General features: G+C 30.0%; 5 protein-coding genes across 5 annotated transcripts; 3 read left to right on the plus strand and 2 right to left on the minus strand.

The window, feature by feature from the left end:
- Positions 1-1,422: 1,422 nt before the first annotated feature.
- HELRODRAFT_166895 (hypothetical protein) lies at positions 1,423-1,884 on the minus strand (the record flags this gene model as incomplete). Its single annotated transcript, XM_009012075.1, has 1 exon — positions 1,423-1,884. One exon carries the CDS (start codon positions 1,882-1,884, stop codon positions 1,423-1,425), a length of 462 nt encoding a protein of 153 aa, XP_009010323.1.
- A 5,154-nt stretch (positions 1,885-7,038) lies between these two features.
- On the plus strand, positions 7,039-9,365 carry HELRODRAFT_166896 (hypothetical protein; the record flags this gene model as incomplete). Its single annotated transcript, XM_009012076.1, has 6 exons — positions 7,039-7,065; positions 7,266-7,409; positions 7,517-7,568; positions 8,483-8,794; positions 8,996-9,103; positions 9,169-9,365. 6 exons carry the CDS (start codon positions 7,039-7,041, stop codon positions 9,363-9,365), a joined length of 840 nt encoding a protein of 279 aa, XP_009010324.1.
- A 1,613-nt stretch (positions 9,366-10,978) lies between these two features.
- Positions 10,979-12,855, minus strand: HELRODRAFT_166897 (hypothetical protein; the record flags this gene model as incomplete). The annotated part of the gene is made up of 2 exons (XM_009012077.1): positions 10,979-11,540; positions 12,824-12,855. The coding sequence occupies 2 exons, from the start codon at positions 12,853-12,855 to the stop codon at positions 10,979-10,981; spliced, it is 594 nt and encodes a 197-aa protein (XP_009010325.1).
- Positions 12,856-13,302: 447 nt separating this feature from the next.
- On the plus strand, positions 13,303-18,241 carry HELRODRAFT_166898 (hypothetical protein; the record flags this gene model as incomplete). Its single annotated transcript, XM_009012078.1, has 9 exons — positions 13,303-13,480; positions 13,684-13,980; positions 14,040-14,345; positions 14,793-15,107; positions 15,267-15,578; positions 15,669-15,962; positions 16,150-16,323; positions 16,411-16,736; positions 18,152-18,241. The coding sequence occupies 9 exons, from the start codon at positions 13,303-13,305 to the stop codon at positions 18,239-18,241; spliced, it is 2,292 nt and encodes a 763-aa protein (XP_009010326.1).
- A 1,130-nt stretch (positions 18,242-19,371) lies between these two features.
- HELRODRAFT_166899 (hypothetical protein) lies at positions 19,372-20,937 on the plus strand (the record flags this gene model as incomplete). The annotated part of the gene is made up of 4 exons (XM_009012079.1): positions 19,372-19,396; positions 19,840-20,133; positions 20,258-20,554; positions 20,612-20,937. 4 exons carry the CDS (start codon positions 19,372-19,374, stop codon positions 20,935-20,937), a joined length of 942 nt encoding a protein of 313 aa, XP_009010327.1.
- Positions 20,938-21,338: the final 401 nt, after the last annotated feature.

Consider the following 21,338-nt stretch of genomic DNA (forward strand, 5'->3'; position numbering starts at 1 on the left):
CCCCCTTCTGAAAAAAAAGACAAAAAAGGAATAAGGAAAAATCTTCAATAAGAAACAAATTTACTTTGTTAGGCCCTTTGTTAGGGAGAATACATTCACAGCACAGCCTAAAGACACAATAAAATCACTTTATCTAATTGCTGATAACAAAGTTCTTGCTTTTGATGAAGTTGTTCTGTCATTCTGTTTAGATATATTCTCTAGCGCATCAATTATTTGTGGAAGTTCAACACTAAATATCAGCAATGCACATGTCTTTCAACCCATCGTGTTTTGCAGAGTGAAACCAATTGTGAATTTATCAGTTCTTTATTATAAAATTTCGTTTTGCAGAAGCATTAAAAAAACAACAGCTTCACTAATAACACCCAAACAATTTCTTATTGCTTTTGTACGTTCGAACATTTTGATAAAGTTAAATTTAAAGCATGGTTATAACAAAAACACCGGACAGCCTTCACTTCAACTTTTTGAGTTTCAACTACTGCTTCTTTTTGTAACGACGACATAACACTGCAACCATCTGTTACCACACCAACATAGTTTTCTAGAGAAAGATGGAACTTGTTTGCAACATGTTTATAACCGATTGACCAATAATTTTACCGTCAAGAAAAGGTTCAGTGTCAATTGATGCAGTAGAATCAGTTTGATAATTTTGTCATAGAAATCAACAAATCCTGCAAAATCTTTTCGAAATGATCCATCAGGCACCAAGCAACGTAATATTATAGTCATTTATTACTTATGTGATGTACCGGTTGTTTCGTCACATATTTCCTTTCCACGGAATTTAATTAACGCATTTTGTGTGGTTTAGCTAATATAAGATGCTGATGCTCTTGCTGTTTTTAAATGATTTTCTAAATTTGAATCCCATCTGTTTACTCTAAATTTTAGCAATACACGGAAATTAAATCACATCAGAATCTTCATCTTCTATGCCTAATAAGCTGCCATCATTTTTGTGTCCTCTTAAAGGAATATTCTGTCTTCCTAAAAATATAACTGTTTCCACAATCGCTGACGATTCTCTGAAACTTGCTGAAGCCGTTGGGAATTTACTCTGTTTACAATATTTATTGCTGGTTCATTATAGTTTTTTAAAAAACACCTCCCTGCTTCAACAGCTTCCTTGTGGTATATTGCTTTGTCATGCATTGTTAAATCTCCATGTTTGCCAAACAGTTTAGCAAACACCTGTAATAGTTGTTTAACCAGCTTCTGAAGTTCTACTTGTTTGTCAGGTAGTAAAAAAATAATGAACAATTTTTGCAGTACAGTCCTTTTTTATTATCTGAATAAACAATAAACTAATCATTCGTATTTTTCCAGATGAGAATGATTAAGATATCGATTTTTTTGTTTATTTTTATGAATGTTTATTTTTATTTTTTGTGAAATGAATGCAGCATTTTGTAGTCAGCTGATGGCTTCCATGACGATTCTAACAATTTTTTTTGTTAAATCATCAATAAATGTTCCAACAAATTTTCCAATATCATTGATAAACCCAGCATTTAAAATCTTACTAGAAAATGTTTTAGCAACTTCAGCTGTTGCAGGCTCAGTTGAAATCTGTTCATTTTCAGAAAAAGGACTATCATGAACTACGACTACTGAAATGTCATTCATATTCTGGCTGTTGCTGTCCATATTATCATGTGTTTCTGTTATCCCATGTTCAACATGTTGAGTAGAAATACTAATACTTGCCGACATTTCTGCTGTTGTGGTTGAAAGTTCAGTGGTTCCAGTAACTTCAATAATAACAGTAGGAATAGTTGTAGATGTTTCAACTGACTTTTTTTTCTTCAACATCATAAAAAAATAAAAAAAAGAATCCAAACTACTTTGTGGTTGTAAAAAATTTGTTCTCTTCATTTTGTTGCGATAATAATGGTTTATTGTTGTTTAATTAATATTTTATAGTATAAACAATAATTAATGTTTTAATTTAAAAATAATTTGTATTTTTGTGGCTTTTATTTAACACAACACAATACACGAGATTAATTTAGGTCTATTAAACAGACTGTTTAAAAGTGAATCGTAATATAAAATAAAAAATTAAGTGCAAGTTTTAAAGGATTACTTAACACTACAATACCCATAATGAGATCTTTAGTAAATATTAAGATTACATCACTCTTTTTAACAGAACGGAGTAAAGTAGCTGACATGATACGGGTGTGTGTGCTACCGCGGCGCCCTTTAAATTCAATTAAATAATAAACAGCTTTTTGTGATTACATATTTTTTCTATATTCTATTTTTATATCTTATCAAATTTTTCAAACACAAAGGGAAAGTAACATGAGATTTATTATTACCTTTACCCTCTTTACTAATCATATTATATGACTTATCATGTAAGGTATGACCTTGTTTATAGCTTCTAACATTACAGAAGTAAAATACACCCATAAATTTTCAAGATCGATAGTATTAATATTACCAAACTCGCTTATACAGTATTAAATTCAGTGTTAACATTTATATTTAACAACGAAAACATGACAAATGTGATCACTATTTCTTTTAGGAAAGTTGTAATCAAAACTATACGCAAGCTTTTTGTCTTGTTGATATATGGTAGATTTGTGACATGATCGATGTCTAGTAGGCTTAGATATCATTTAAAATAAATAAAAGTCTTTCACACAATTCAAGAACTTAGTCTCAAAATTCTTAACACCTCCAAATGTTTTTACAAGATCACAATCTATATCAGATAGATTGAAATTTCCAACCCATAATTTAAATCCTTTAATTCCTGAAAAAGCCTTTAGGAAAGATAACAAATTATATTAGGACTACGATAAACCAATAAGATGTTAAAAATTTCTAAATATCATGATATCTGAACACATAAATATTCAACAAACACAACTGAAAGATCTACCATCTGCAACACAACAATTAAAGAAAGATTTTATATAACAACATACACCTTTATCAGAGATGGGCAAATTACACATTATATTGTAATTTCGATACAAATTACAAAATACTCTAAATATTGTAATTTCGATACCAATTACAAATTACATTTAATGAATGAGCCAAATTACTAATTAAAAATTACTTATTTCAAATTACATGAAATTAAATTACATCAAACCAGTATTTTCCATCCAAAATAGCTGACTTTGCAATGAAATCTGATAAATTATTATCCTGATTTAAACTTTTTATGGTTAATGAATGTCAAAACTAAACTGAATCAATTAAACTCCAACAATTTTATAATCATCAATCTTACCAATATCTACAGACACAAACTTAACAATACCATGGGCCAATTAAATGAAGAAAAAAATTTTTTTTGAAGTTATTTAAACATTGATTTTTCTTTGCGCTGGTATTCTTTAATGTCATTTTATATTCATTTATTAAGTTACTTTCTATCAACAATTTGTTTAATCATTTAACTAATAACTGAAAAAAGAACGACACTATTCACCATTTTGCACATTCTTTGATGTCATTTTCATATTCTTTTATAAATTTACTTTCTTTCGATCATCAATTTGTTCAATCGTTTAATGAACGACTGAAGAAAAAAGGAAAAAAAGAAAAAAGGAAAGAAAGAAAGAAAGAAAGAAAAAAAGAAGCATCAAACATCAAAGAAATAAACTTTAAAAAAGTGAAAAGCTATATGTCCCTAAAACTTCAAAGTAGTAAATGAAATTTTTAATCAGATAAGTTTTTAAAATTTAAAAAATTTTAGAATGTCAAAAAAAAAATTTTTTTCAATTATAATAATAATAATAATTTGCGTATGTATATCTGTTCACTCACAAATAAACTATATTTGTTAGTTAAAATGTAATTTGAAATTACTTTGAAATTACCAAATTACATGAAAGATGAAATTACTAAATTACAAATTACCAATTACTTTAAAAGTAATTTCGATACAAATTACAACTGTAATTTGAATTACGTAATTTCATTACTTGAATTACATCACTGCCCATCTCTGACCCTTATAGCCCTTTTTGATAAAATTTACTGAAAAAGTTTAATGACCAGTTATAACAAATTCAGAAGAAGAAATTTTATCAATCAAATATTTAGGGTTTGTTTCAATGAACAGCATAAAATCATGACCATATAAATCTACAAGAATTTTTATTTTATTCAGTTTGTTTGCCACACTATCCACATTAGAGGATAAAATTTTTAAGTCGAAAGGCCTCTCCTTACTAATAATTTTATAATTTTTACTTTTCAAAAAACTCCCCTTACCCTGTATATAAATTCCTGTAGGGAACTAAATGAATATTTTATTATAATAGAACATTAAACATTTTTGATAATTCTAGCATCTATGTTTTAAATTTAATTTATTATTACTTTTTTTTTGCTTTACTTTTAACTTCAATTTTTCCTTTTTCCGTTCACATCACATAACTCTTGTTGGTTTTGTTTAATTTAATAAAATTGTTTTATCGTTTTAAATTGTCCAATTTATAATTCGACAACAAAGGCGAAACAATAATAAATCGAACGTTTCTCAACATTTCCCTGCTCAGATTTTTCTATCTTCTTAGTTTCATCGAATTGCCGGTTATCTTTTGCCATCACTTAAAACTTTATCAAAATACCTTATCAATACTAATAATAGGCGTAAATGGGTTTTTATGAAAGAAACCAAACGGTGAGTGTCAGGGTTTGTTGAGCCCTACATTATAAAATTCTAAAGTTAACATTGGGCCAAGAAAAAACCTTTCGAAAGACATCGATTCTAAACTAGGTAGTAAAACCGATTTATCATCGTCTAAAAACATGCGTAACAATCTCTAAAAAGTTAACATATCAAACGTTAAAACTGGCGACGTTAGTTTATATAACTCACTCAACATTGCACCTCACAAAAACCATGTCATCATGAAAGAACTAAAACAAACGATGCACACGCTCAAAACACTTCGCTCACATGGTCTCAAAGATATAAAACTATTTGATATTACAAAATCACTCATAATCTCACACATCTAATATGCAACTTCTTTCTGGTCTGGCTTCGATACACAACGGCGATTTCAACAACTACACTCATTCGTCAAAAAAATTATTTCGCGTCAAACATCTAGTCTCATCTTTTCTACTGTCACACAAATATTCAATACACTCAATTTTTCAAACTATTAAAAAAAGAAATAAATACTATACACCCACTTTTCACAATCCCTAATCAGAACTACTAACCCTAACCACACACAACCTTTGTCAATTTGAACATAACTATCAAATCACTACTCAATCAACCTATCATAATAAAACTTTCATCCAAGACACCTAAAATATATTGATACTCATAGCCATTTGTTTGCCTTTGTAAATTTTTTTCTCTGTTGAACGTACTATGAATTATTTTTATTCAATCATTATTCATTAATTATTTTTTAAATTCAATATTCCATTTTCACATGTAACTCTTTTTACTCTGCATGTTTATTTTTTTTTCTCTTTTCAATATTGTCTTGCGTATAAGGTCGTCCACGCCACAATCAGATACATTCCTATTCAGATTTTTTTTAATGAAAAACGGTTGTTTGGCGGAATGCAAAACATAGGTGATTTTTGATAGCAATTTAGTCATTTATTGATAGAAAAATAAAAAAATTATAATTTAACATTTTGAAAATTGATTACGAAATCTGATCATCTAAACACAGCTTAGTGGTTTTCAATAACGACATTATGAAAACCTCGCCTCCAATTATTGTTCATCAGCGTCATAGTTATTGTCGTTTCCAACATCTTTTCAATAAGAGCTCTCTGATGATTTACTTTCGCATAATGATTATGGCGTGGACAACCTTACCTCTGCCATCCTCACATCAACAACCAATCTTCTCAACAAATATGCACTTTATAGACGTTTGTACGAGGCAGAGCTTGTCCAAAAGATCAATTTTCAATTAGCGCAATTAATGCGATTCGGACTTGTCACCGTTTAAAAAAAACAGTTGAAACGTTTCGTCCCAAAAATCAGTAATATTGAAAACAAAAAGGCTAAAGAGATTGCTAAAAGGTTAATTATGCAATCCAAAATTGACTCTATTAAAGAAAAGCTTCAATCTAATCGCTCAACATCCTCTTTCTTCAATCTAAAAGTAATCTTCGTGATTTTTGGCGATCGCTCAACATCTTCTTTCTTTTTCGTCAGCCACAACAATTTCTTTCTCGTCAGTCAGCCACAACACTATTTTGATGATGAGTGCTAAATCATTGTCAACTTTTTCTTGAATCATTTCGTAGCGAAAATTTATAACACACATCAGTCAATCAAAGACAACATTGAAACAAATATCATAACAGCTTTCAGACATGGACTATATTTGACAAATATATTCAACGCTTTTCCTGATGGTTCGGCTCCAGCGTTATAAAAACTCATCTACTTTCTTGCAAATAACACGTATCCACTTGACGTTTTGCCTACCGTTCTTTTCCAAAATTATTTTACTCTTTGCTCCTGTGATTTCAAAACTTGCTAATCATTTTTTAGCAAAACTATTTTTTCTATCATTTTCAAAACTGTCCAAGTTTTCCGCATTAAAAAATCTAATTTTGATCCATCGGACTATCAAACTATTACCCCATCTCAATCTTGTCTACTTTTTCTAAAATTCTTGAACGTTTGGTTTTAAACAAAATCCTTATACAGGTCCCTTCTAATACAATTGTTGAACCTTTCCAGTCCATCTATCGCCCTGGCTTTTCCAACGAAACTCTTCTCCATTTATATGATAATTTTACTATATTAGTGGTAACTGGGCTGTGCTGCTATGATTTGCCTAATCCTATCTGCGGCCTTTGACACGATTAATCATTAAATACTCCTAGAATGGAGTTTGACACAGCTCTGTCTTGGTTCAATTCATATCTTCCAGACTGACCCTAATTTGTTATACTTGGCAACCTGGATTTTCAGTTTTTTGATAATCTACTAAAGTTCTTTAGAGCTTTGTATAAAGACCAATGCATTTTACTATTTATACTAGTCTGACATCTTTAATAATTATGGCTTATCCTTACATCAATAAAAAGGTGATATAAACGTCGTGCCTTAAATCTTTCACCAAAATATCTCTTCTTAATTTGATAGACTTAACTCAGGTGTCTTATCAATAAAAGATTGACATTTGCTTAGTTTCCTTCAGCTAAATGCTCAAAAATTTTAAATAATATTTGTTGGCACACCACAGCAACTCTTAAAATGTGACACCTTCTAACATGTCAATTACTAGATAAATCTGTCTACATCAGCAAGTCTTAAACCGCTGGGTGTTACTCTTGACCCGTCTTTAACTTTCAAAGCTCACACTTTTGCTCTCATCAAAACATGCAACTATATAATTTGGTTAATTTACCCCATTCGACCTTTTTTCATGGTTGAAATGTTTATGTTTCTAGTCTGTTATATATCGTTAGATAATAATGTTCCAATTGTTATTCCAAAAATAAAAAACTCTACTTACTACATAAATAACGATTTCAGGGCCTAGAAATTCGAATGATTTGGGTTCTGTTTAGGCATCATCATGTGATAAGTTGGTTGATAGACTTATATTGGCTGCCAATTTCAAAATTACATTGATGGATTTGAGCAAAAAAATGTGAACGGTTTAGATGTATATGTTTTTGGCTTTGTTAAAATAAGCTTTTCATCAGGGACTAATATCTAAGCAAAATAAAATAATTTCTAGATTGACGCTAAAAACCACCAGTGTTTAATAACAAAGTTTTGCATTTTATTGGAAATATATAATAGTAACCAAGATATAATGCATTGTTGTAGATAATTAATTTTTCTAGGAATTTGAAATGAAAAAAGATTTTGACCAGCACAAATATTTGAAACCACATCTTCCATAACCTATAATCTAATTGATATTAAAACTGATGTTGATATAAAATTTGATATAAGATTTTATCAAAAAGATCGTTCTGTATATTCGAAGTGTTTAAGCATGAAACCGGTAATAATTGGATAAAAGAATTTGCAAAACCTACAGTTAATACATGTGAAAATTTTGAAACGAAGTGTTAACTTGTCACAAAGAATGTTGTCAAAAAACACATCATGGACGACGATTACAAAAAACGGTGAAACGCAATGAGAGAAAAAAGTTAAAAATCTGTATAATTAGATTTTACGTGCTTGAGATATACATCAAAATAATTAAAAAAGCATTTAAACATAAATTAAGACATGCGTATTATTTTGAACAATGCAATTTTCAAATGGCTGTCTTTGCGAAGGTTTCTTTTCTACAAGTGACATTTTTTTCAGTTATCTTTTATTCTAACTTGTTCATTTATTTTTTATATTTAATGGTTATTTCAATATAAGTTAAATATAAATTAAATAAACTAACACTTTAATATTATAGTTTTTATTTGACATCAGATTAATTTGGCAAATATAAATTAAATCATTTTAATGTTCAAACAAATGTTTTAGGTGTACCCAGAGCTCCACAGAATGTGAGAATTTTTAACATCACTTCTAGCTGCATGACATTAACATGGGATATTCCAATCACCGATGAAGATGGCAAAACTGACGAGGCAACTCAGTACTACATCGAGATGAAAGAAGACAGACAACCAAATTTTTGCCCAATTGCAAGAGTTAATGGCAAAGTAAATTTCTTTGCCTTGGAATTTTTATATCAAGATAAAAAATACATGTTCAGAGTCAGAGGAAAAAATTCTGCTGGGTATGGGGAAGCAGCCGAAATTGATCATTTCGTTCAACTGAATAAAACCTTAGGTCATTTGATTTTGTCTATTTAAAAAATTTTTCACTTCATTTTTATGATATTTATTGACCAAATATGTGCAAAATTGCTGAAAAATATTTATTTTTACATACACAATTAAATAAATATCATTCATCTTACATTAGTTATCATAGAAACTTAGACACAATTCAGGATCTTAGACACAACTTAGAATCTTTGACACAATTTAGGGCAGCGTGATGGTATAGCGGTTAAGATTGCCTGGTGCTGTTTTATCTCCACCACTTGGGCTGCAATCCAGCAGAGTTTGGTGCCGGTCCAAAGTCCGGGTAAAGAAGGTGGGTTTACATGAGCTTGCTACACAGTTTTAAAAACGCTACAAACACGATGGTAAACACAACAGCAAATAATTATAACGGTTCGGTCGTCGCCCGGGACAACAAGGACCGCATTGCAGCTTCGGGAACTAGGAGCTACAATGAAAAGTTTGTTACTGAGTCCCAAAGAGGTAAAATGAAGATGAAATTCACAGTTGGAATTCGGAATGTGAGGTCACTGTGGCAAGGTTGGAACATATACGATGCTGAAAAAAGAGCTTGAGAGGTTTAGATATGATGTGATTGGTTTGTGTGAAGTTAGATGGACCGGAATTGGAAAATTAAAGAACGGAAAATTGTTATGGTCAGGTACAGAAACCGAGCATATTCATGGAGTGGGAATGATTCTTTGAAAGAAAGCAAGAAAAGCATTAATTGAATACAATCCGGTAAATGACAGGTTGATGTATGCCAGATTCAAAGGATATCCAAAAATTATTATTGTGATAGTTGCTTATGTTCCCACAACAAATCATTCGGATGGTGAAGTTGAAACGTTCTACGAACAACTGTAACAAACACTGAAAGTATTATCAAAAAAAGATGTCAAATTCTTTGCATTTGTTTAAAAACAAAATAAAGAAATATTTATTGAAAAAAAGTACAATTTTTATTTAATTAGAATAATGTAAATTGTGCATTATGTTAATTTTGTCATGAATTATAAATTTACTTAAAAATCGTGTTAGAATGAACAATTTGTGAACGGTGGCCTGCGACACAAGAATTTTGTTTTCTTTCAGCTTTGGTCTCCTAATCATTACCTAATTATTATTTATTTGGATTGATTGAATAAAATTTGATTTGATTTGAAGATCATTGTTGGAGACTGGAATGCTAAAATTGGAAGTGACAACATTGGATTTGAAGAAATAAAGGGAAAAAACGGTGTAGGAGATAGAAATGATAGAGGGGAAAGATTACTAGAGTTTGTGAAGGACCAACGATTGTATGTCACAAACACAAAGAAGCAAAACAACAACAAATGTACATGGGAATCACCAGACGGAAAATCAATGAACATGATAGATTTAATACTGATAGAACAGAAATGGATGAAATTTGTCACACAATGTAGAGCTTTCCCAAGTGCAGAACTTGGATCAGATCATTGACTTGTCTTATGCAACGTCACCATGAAGATAAAACAAAAGCTTAAAATTGGAGAATGCTTAAAAAAGTGAGATACAATACAGAAATGATAAAGCAGAAGATGGAGGATATAAAAAATAAAATCGAACATAAATTGGACTCAGCACTCAATTACGATATAAAAATAAGAGTTAGCAACCTAGAAAAAATTCTCAAAGCAGCAGATGAAAGTTGTAAAATTAAAACAAACAAAATACAACCGTGGATAAGCGATGAAACATGGAACCTTGTAGAAGAAAGAAGAAGTTAGAAAATAACAAAAAGACAGAGAGAAGAAAATAAGATGTACAAATAAGTCTGCCAAGAAATAAAAAAGAGTGCTAGAACAGATAAAAGGAAATGGATTAATGGTAAATGTGAAAAGGTAGAAACGATGATTGGGCAAACCCTGACAAGAAAGGCGTACCAGCTGGTTAAACAGTTAAAAGGAAAACAAAAAAATATGTCAAGGATTATTAAAGATAAAAACGGAAACATCCTAACAAACAGTAAAAAACTTAAGGATAACGGGTTTGATATTAACTGAACGCAATAACAGATATATTAATAATTCCTCTTTATTAAAACCTAACTAAATAAATAACCGAGTAAATCAAATTAACGAAAATGCAACGATACAATAACCAACTTTACTAATGTCGACTCTAACTCAGAAAAGAAAGAGGCTTAACTCATATGCGTAGGCTATTTAGGCTGTTTCGCAGGAGTTTTGAGGCTCTCCGAAAAATTCTCGGCATTGGACGATCTGGGTGGTAAAGTCTCACCAGAAGATTTATGATCATATTTTGAGGAGCCTATGTTGTCAATACTTTTATAATTTGTTATTTCATCATTAGTTTGTTCCTGATGTTGTTGCGGTTGCTTTTTTGACTGCCTCTGCTGTTGACGTTGTTGTTTTTGTTGTGGTCTTTGTGTTTCTTTGTTCGTTTCGCAACGCATGACGTTTCTAGTGGCCGTAAGTGTATCTCTTCTTTTCCAAGTACAGCGCTTTGCGATGTGACCGCAAGAAAAACATATCTGTTTGGGTAAAACTGTTTTGTTGCAATTACTCTTATACATCTGGTGTTTGTTTTCTCGAGTCGATTGTTTTTGACTGTTACTGTCCGACATATGTGTTGTGTTGCTGGAAACTTTCATGTTCATGGCAGCTTCATATTTGTCGATTGTTTGTGCCAACACGTCATGACTCATCCAGGAAGCCGTTTGTTCTTGACACAATAAATTCCAGTGTGCCTTGATATCAACTCTTTTATTCTATATGCACATGTCAATTTCATTGCATCTTTTAATCCCATAATGTTACGGCTTTGAAAATAATGGTTCAGCGTGCCATATAATTTCACCCCGAAACATGTGTACGATTCGCTTTTCTGTCTTCTCAGAGCGAAGAATTCATCTCTCAATTTTGTCGGGTTTAACCCGAACTCCTGCAGAATGAGTCTTTTAATTTCGCTATAATCCTTCAGACCGTCGGCAGAAATAGTATGCAATAATAGGTACAGAACTTGGGAATTGGATAAAGGCAAACATTGGTAGCAGACCAATTTTACCAATACTGTTCATAGCATTGTTAAAAAAAGCAATGAAAAAAATAAAAAATTCGGAATTGGGTGAAATTTAAATAGGGAGGAGAACTGTCAAAAATTTCAGGTTTGCAGACGATATAGATCTTATAGCTTCCTGTGAAGAAAGTCTACAGAAGATAATTGAACTAACACATGTTGGTGGAAAAGATCACGGGTTGCATCTCAACAAAGACAAAACGAAGGTGATGATTACGGGGAAAGGCAGAAACAATGCAGAATATCAGATAGAATCAGAAAAACTCGAGCAGGTAGACCAGTTTGTGTATCTTGGCAGTTTTATAACCTGTGACAACAACTGCACAAAAGAATTTGACAGAAAGATAGCAATTGTCCATGGAATGTTCGCATCATTGAAGGAAATATGGAAAAGTGGAAATATATCTATAAAAACAAAATTGTGAAAATGATAGAATCTTGCGTTTTTCCGAGCTTGCTCTATGCATGTGAGACATGGAAAATAAAGAAAAGAGACAAAAACAGATTGGAAGCATTTGAGATGAAGTGTTACTGAAATCTGTTAGGAATCAGTTGGAGGCAGAAAGTAAAGAACGAAACCATCAGAAATCAACTTGGAAGACAGAAAAGTGTATATGACAAAGTCAGAGAAAAAGAAAATTGGGATTTTTTAGACATAATTGTAGAATGAGGGAAGACAGATTGATTAAGATGGTACTAATGAGGAAAAGAGATTGAAAAAAAAGTTGGTATACCTGCAAAAAAATGGATAGATGACATTACTAAATGGACTGGTGTTGGTATTCTAAATTCAATAAAACTGGCCAAAGATAGAAAAGGTTTTTAGAAAGAAAAAAAATAAATGTAAAAAGCATGCTTAGATGTACACCATCGGCCTCGACGGTCCCTCGAAGGATCAATAATTGGTTGATTAATTGGTCGTTTCGCTGTGACAGGGTTTGAAAATAGCAAAAAGATTCCCGCCTACTTTTGCTTCGTGTAGGATGCGTCGTTTACCATGTATTCATATAAGCTGTTAATGTGTTGTCGATTCTTCTGAACCTAGAAAAAGTGTAATGGACCTTGACCTTTTTTAAATCAATTCAAAAATAAGATATGACGCTTCATGGGGAATCACGACAGTTTTTATATGTTGATTATTATTATTATTTTTAATTTTTATTGTGCAGCATAAGTTCAGTATTTTGTTCATTTTTTTGTTACTTTAAAAATTTTGTTTTGTTCCTTATAAAATTATAAAACAAGTTTGTTAATTTGTGTTGTTATAGACACAACATTTCCTAACATTAACTGTCACAATTTAAATTAAATTTGACAGATGTTCCAGGTACACCGCTAAATCTCAGACAAACGTCTACTGGAGATCATACAATAACAGTAGCTTGGGACTCCCCCTACAATAATGGAGGTTCAGCTATCTTGAAATATGTCGTAGAATTTAGAAGGATGGATTCAAATAATTGGGAACTGGCTGATGAAGTTGACAGTTCAAAGAGCATGTACTCAATTAATCATTTGGAGAATGATGCCCTTTATTTTGTTCGAGTTTCCGCTGTCAATACAATCGGCAGAAATAAAATTCCTGCTGAAATGTTTGAACCAGTTTGCCCAAGAAAACCTGTTGGTAAGTTTACAGCTACAGTTAAGTTAATATTTTATTATACATTTTTTATTACATCAGTGATTTTAATTACAATTTATTAATGATGTTCTGAAATTGCTTCATGACTAGCATTTATCTTTTAAAAGTAGTAAAAAAATTACTTTAAAACTTTCAAATAGCATCAGTTCATACGTTATCATTAGTTTACCCTTATGCTTTTACAGAAATTCCAAATTGTCCACGAAATTTAAGAGTTAAAAAATCAACTCAATGGGAGGTGGATTTGGAGTGGGATCATTCTATTGAATCTGATGTGGCTCAATATTTCATTGATTTCAAAGAAGAAAACAATGTTGATTATCTTCCAGCTGGTCGAGTAGATAGTAAAACAAACGTTTTTACATGTGATTTCCTTCAGAAAGGCAGACCATATCTCTTCAGAATCAAAGCTAAAAATGCAGCAGGATTTAGCAAAGAATCAGCTATTCTTCAGCAGCCTGTTTATTTAGAAGGCATCAGAGGTTTTTTTTTTATGAAATGTAACCAATATTTATTTTTATTAATTTTTGTCAATCCTTAGATGTTCCATCTGACCCGTTGAACTTGAGGCTGTTGAAAGTCGATGATGGAATGATGAGTATTTCATGGATGCCACCCAAATACGATGGAGGCTGTCCTATCAAACAATATTTAATTGATTTATGTGAATATGGTTCTAGAGTATGGTTCCATGCAGATGCAACTGATGGAAATATTTATAGAGCTATTTTAAAAAGGCTTAAGACTGGGTCATCTTATTTTGTAAGAGTTTATGCAAAAAACGAAATTGGAATTAGCAAAAAAGCAGCTGAATTTTATGAACCTATTTGTTGTATCAAAGCCAAACGTTAGTTTATTTTTAGCAATATTAATGTTTTTTTGTAATGAAAAACCTAGATTGTTTTCAAAAACAATTTTAACAAACCAGGGATCACTGCAAAGCTGTTGTTAAGATATATTTGTAATGATAGGTTTGCCACATTTAAAATATTTGCTCACGTCTTTTCTACACATACACAGCACCACCATTTTTCATTTCATTGCTAATTTTTCAATTTTTTTATGTCATGTTTCATAATCTCACTACTTTTTCGTTGCATTTCATATCGCCAAATCATTTCACTTTTATAATTTACAAAATATCTGTTATATATTTAGCTCTCAATCTTGCTGCTAAATTTAAACATGAAACTTACCACAAATTTATTTTATTTTCAATTTTTCTGGAGTTTTTTGCTTTTTGCATTTTTAAGTAATGTATTATATAACAAAACATAAAATAACTTTTTAAAAGAACTTCCTGATAAACCTGTGGACATAAAATTAGAAAACGTTACGAGCAACTCTGCGTTAATATCTTGGAGTTCACCTCGCCTAGCAAGTGGTTCAGGTAATGAAAATGAAACACTTCAATATTTCATATATGTAAAAGAGGAAAACAGTGATGATTATTTGCCTGTTGGTCATGTTGATGGTCAAACAACAAAATTTTTGTTAGAATATTTAAAAAATGATAGCCTCTATTGGGCGAGAGTGAGAGCTAAAAATTCTGCTGGCTTCAGTGAATTTTGTGAATTACCATGTGCGATTCAGCTGCAACTTGTAAAAGGTTAAAATGCTGTGATAGAATATTTTTACACCTGAATATTTAAAAAAATGTTTTGTTGAATATGTAGTGAGAATTTATTGTGTAAATAATTTTTTTAATTTTAATTAATAATTTTTTTACCAAATCTAATTGATTTTGTTTTTATTCATGAAAATTTAGAGGTCCCTTCATCTCCATTAAATTTATCATTGCAATCAACTGATGACAGTTCGATTTGCATAACGTGGCGTCCTCCAAAGATCGATGGAGGAAGTCAGATAACCCATTACATTATCGAAATTTGTCCTAGCGGAAGTAACATTTGGAAAAAAGTTGAACAAGTTGATGCCCAAGTGCTTCCTTTAGAATGTAAAATTAGTGATTTAATTACTGGAAGTTATTATTTCGTTAGAGTGTCTGCCTATAATGAGATTGGTCGGTGTAAAAGGCCAGCAGAACTCTATGAAGCTGTTTATGTTAAAACACCATTAAGTAAGTGCATATTTTAAACATCTAAATATTTAAACTTTTATGAACAAACGTTCACCTTTCTGATTGGCACGTTATGTTTTCTATATTCAGAACTTCCAGAAGCCCCATCCAACTTTCAGGTATCAGAGATATATACAGACTCTATCTTGTTAACATGGGATAGATCAAACAATAATGATGTTGAAGAATATTTTATTGATATGAAAAAAGAAAATGATGTCTATCGACCAATTGGAAGAGTGAATGGCACTGAAAATACCTTTATGTGCGAGTTTCTTGAAAAAAATATGTCATATTTATTTAGAATAAGATCTCGTAATCAAGCCGGTTATAGTTGTTTAGGAACCGAACTAAAAAAATGCGTTCACCTAGCCGACCCATCAGGTTATTTAGCTAATTATGAAAAACCATGTATTAAAACTACTTATTGCATTTTTAGTTGCACCAAGTGCGCCAATGGATTTAAAATTAGTTGAAGTAAAAGATGGTTCTCTGTCACTGGCTTGGGAAAAACCGCGTTATGACGGTGGGTCACCAATCATAGGTTTTCTGATTGAATGCAACAAAAAAGGAAGTCCTACCTGGACAATTTCAAAAAAATGTGCGCCATCCGAATATTTCGCCACAATCGATAACTTAGATGTTGGTGAGTATTATTTCGTTAAAGTATATGCTTTAAACAAAGCCGGAAAAAGCAATAGACCGATTGATTTACCTGAACCTGTTTGTGCTAAGCAGTCTAAAAGTTAGATATTTTTTAATTTAAAATTAAATTAACAGATAACTGACATTTATCACTTTATATAAAATTTTTAAAACCATAACAATTCAGACTGCCCAGGAACACCAAAATATTTTCGAGTAACTAATATAACCTCAAAATCTGTGACTTTAAAATGGGAATCACCTGATTTAGATGGTAGCAATGACGTTGTGCAATACTTGATAGAAACTAAAACAGAAGATGAAAACGACTTCACTTCCTTTGCAAGAGTTGATGGCAGAATTTACACATACACTTGTGAATATTTGCAAAAAAAAAAATTATATAAATTTAGAATCAAAGGAAAAAATTCAGCTGGTTCCAGTCCAATTCCGGCTGAAATTTATGAACCAGTTTCTCTCAAAGATAATTATGGTAGAATAATCATTTCTCACGTATATATATATATATATAAATTCTATATATATATGTATAGGAATATATATATATGTGAATATATATATATATATTTATATATATATATATACATACATATATATATATATATATATTGGATTGAGACTAATAGTCTTAATTAATAATTTATATTTTTATATTTATATTTTGATAATTAAATTAAATTAATTATTAAAAGTCTTATTCCAATATTTAAAAAAAACCATATATATATATATATATATATATACATATATATATATATATATATATATATATATATATATATATAGTTTGGAACGAGGCTTTCTTTGATGCATATATCGTTAAATTTATATGCCCATTCTGCATTTAGTAGTTTTTTAAAGACAACTTCAACACGACGTAAATTTTTATACTCGTATTTATTTAATGTCATAATTTAATTAATGTTGTAAGTGTCAGCTGACAGCGCTGTTTCGGCTATTTAGCCATCGTCGGAGCTGGATTTAATATTTTAAGATGAAATTAAATTAAGATTATTAAAATATTATTAAAGTAAATATTGAAATTATATTGGGTTTTAACAATGGTGTGAAACAATTTAAAAGATTTAAAAAACATATGAAACGTACTTTTAAAACAAGGTTAAATAAAGGAATAAACATGAAAATGAAATTGATATTTAAATAATTAAAACGAAGTTAAATAAGCTAAAATTAAGTTATTATATATTTAATTGCATTATTTTTATATATATATATATATATATATATATATATATATATATATATATATATATATATATTGCAACAGACTGTTGTTAACGCAACATTTCAAAAATTCAACACTACTTTCAACATTGTTCAACGTATATATATATATATAAATTCTATATATATATATATATATATACATATTGAATTAAGAATAATAGTCTTAATTAATAATTTATATTTTTATATTTATATTTTGATAATTAAATTAAATTTATTATTAAAAGTCTTATTCCAATATTTATTAAAAAACCATATATATATATATATATATATATATATATATATATATATATAGGTAACAGACTGTTGTTAACGCAACATTTCAAAAATTCAACACTACTTTCAACATTGTTCAACTTTTTTATATTTCTTTTTAATTTATTAATGTCAGAGAAATTAGACATTTTATTGTTTTTTTAAAAATTTTTATTAAATAAATTTGCAAATAGCTATTTCGAGTTATAGATAACTCATCTTCAGTGCATTATATATAAGGTATGTAAGATATTTGATAAGAAGGAACAAGTAATTATTAATTTATATAAATTATTTAATTAAAACAGAAAACCAATAAAATAAATTTAATAACGTTAAACAATATAAAACGCGATTTTTAAGATTTTAACGTTAACCAAGTTATATATATATATATATAGGTAACCAAGTTAGCTCAGTCTTGCGCCGCTATGACTAGCATGTTTCGAATACTCTCTGTCCGAAATTCAAAGACCATCATACGGGTATGATGTGGTTCTTGCGCTTGCATACATAATGTGTAAGTGCGCCGTGTGGTGTGATTAGCACCACCTTTGTGGCACGAAAATTTAATTTACAAATTGACAAGACTGTATTATAAAAAATAATATAATGTGAACATATATCAATAAATCAATCAATCAATCAGTCAGTCAGTCAATGAATTAGTTTTTAAAGCGCAATTTCCGCAATGTTCAACCGCGCTCCTCAGTGAACTTTGCAAACAGATGGATTCAGCAAACGAGTGTTTAACACGATTTAAGAACTGAAAACAAGTAGACGATTGTAAACGGGAGAGTTTATGTTCAATTAATATATCTGATAAGTTTTCATGAAATAATTTAGATTGAGACTTATAAATTAATGTGCATATTTAAAAAAATTATTTTATATTTTTTAAGTAACCATTGCCAAAGAACAAGATATGGAGATATATGAGAAAAGATAGGGGCAGGAGCAACTAGACGAGCACCAGAGTTAAAAGCTTTTCTTAAACGAAAGTATGTAGAATCCGGGAGACAATAGTAGAGTGAGTTAAAATAATCAATCCTAGATAAAAATAAAGAAGTAACAAGGAGAAGAGTATGATCATCAAGAAAAGGCAAAAGTGTTTTATTCTGCTTAAATGAAAGTAAGAACTTTTAGCAACACTATAAATCTGAAAAAAAGAAACTTGTGAGAATCAAAAATTAAACCTAGACTACGAAACTTTTAAAAAACATCAAGAGTTTTAGTATCAGGTAAGATGAGTGAAAAAATAGTAATAGAGTGGTTAGATTTATTAAAACATATTAGTTCAAACTTAGAAAGGTTAAGTTTAAGACACATGAAGTCAGACAAAGCAATAATGGAAGAAAGACATAGAGATAGATTACGAAGAACACCATGGAGATTAGATGCGGGAAAAGAAGTATTTATATAAGAATCATAAGCATATGTTGACTAGTAAAAGAAAAATTATTAATAACACGAGGTAGTTCAGAAGTAGAGTATAAATAGAAGAGACCCTTGAGGTTTCCCAAAAGAAAAATAGTGGTGTTAGACGTAGTCTTATTGAAAAAAACAGAGAAAAACGACTACAAAAATAAGATGAAAACCAAGAATCAGTAATATTGAAAGAATGATCCAGCGGCCTCAAGAGAATGGTATGGTCAACAGTATCAAAAGCAGAAAAAAGTAGAGTAAGAAGAAGAGTAAGATTACTATTTTCACTAGAGCGGAGGATAATTAGGCTACATTATTGTTCAGCTTCAGGCCTTGTACTGTTATGCGGAGTAATTTAGGTTTTTAGTACTCTGATTAAGTTTCTTTTTTATATTTTTTTAATGATAGCATGTGCGTGAGCGCAGATGTCAAGAAACAGTAATTGTCAAAATTAGTAGGGGGTGGAATTAGCTTAGAAATAAGGTAGCTTGATAGAATCAAAATAAAGTTTTTTGTACCGTTCTATTTTTTGAACTGCATCAGAGTTCGTTATGTAATTTTAAAACATTACTCAATATTTTCTTAGACTTAAATCATGGCAGCAATTAAATGTTTTTGTTTAAACTTTTATTTAAACATTTTTATTTTATTAAAAAATTTTCAGATGACTTGTATAATTTGCGTTGTTATTTATTAAACAATACAAATGTTTTGCTTAAATGGGAAATAAAAGATCCAGCGTCATTTCAAGTTGACAAATTTGTTATTGAAATTTTGCCAAATGATTCAAATTTATGGAAAAAAGTAGGAGAAACTGAAGGAATATGCAAAAGTTTTGAAGTGTCGTCTTTATCTAAATATACAAAATATTTTGCTAGAGTTTATGCTATATACAAGTTTGGAATTGTTGGAGAACCTGTTGAATTGACTGAACCTTTTCAAATTGATAACAATAAAGGTTATTAAAATTTAAACTACCTTACCATGAATTTCAAAAAAATATTTCCAAGTGTAATCGTTTGTTAATCATTCTGTAATTTTTTTTATGTACCTAAGTTCAATCATTTTTAATCATTTTGCAGATCTTCCGACATCACCACTGAATCTAAAGATTTTAACTTCAGACGAATTCAGCATTACCTTAGGTTGGCAACCTCCGGATTCAAATGAAAATTGTCAAGTTACACAATATGAAGTGGAAATTTGTGACATTTTTTGTAATGCTTGGAGCTCAGCAACTATTGTAGAGGGAAATGTTTTGTCTGCTAAAATAACAAACTTGAAGCCTGGAGCTGGCTATTATGTAAAAGTTACTGCTATCAATGAACACGGAAAGTCAAAAAAATCTAGTGAACTATTTGAACCCGTTTACGCGAGAGGTTTTTTGTATTTATTGAAAAAACTTATCTAAAATTAATAATAGTTTTATTAAATAGCTTTACCAAGTGCACCAAAAAATTTACGAGTAAAAGAAATATCTGATACAGAAGTTACGTTGGAATGGGATTTTTCAGCAGACTCAAAGGTTGCTCAGTATTTTATTGATTTTAAAGAAGAGCATGATACAGATTTTTTGCCAGCTGGCAGAGTTGATGGCCAAAAAAACAATTTTACGTGTGATTTTCTTCGAAGTAGTAGATCTTATACATTCAGAATTAAAGCAAAGAACGAAGCAGGTTTCAGTAAACAGACAACCCTTCTTAATCAGTTCATTAAATTGACGGACACCATAGGTTATTTCAGTTATTTTTTTATTTATTAGATGATATATATATGTATATATATGTATATATATATATATATATATATATATATATATACATATATATATATATAACTTAATTAGGATTAAAGTTAATTATATTATATATATGTATATGCATATACTGTACCTCTTCTCTACTTTGTTGATTCCTTGTAACGTTTGTTTAAAGTGAATGCTCAGTTTTACAATTTTCAACATCGTTAAATATAAGACTTTTATGTGTTTTCATTATCGTTAAATATAATTCATTATCGATAAATATAACACTTTTAATTGTTTTCATTATCGATGATTCCTTTGCTTTTAAATTTATGGGTAGGAAAAACTCTAATTGCCCGTTGTTAAATATTTATTATCGGATGTCTTTATTCTATGAGTATGGATTCGGCTACTCGTGA

This window comes from Helobdella robusta (genome assembly GCF_000326865.2).
Source record: "Helobdella robusta unplaced genomic scaffold HELROscaffold_10, whole genome shotgun sequence".
Classification (NCBI taxonomy): Eukaryota; Metazoa; Annelida; class Clitellata; order Rhynchobdellida; family Glossiphoniidae; genus Helobdella; species Helobdella robusta.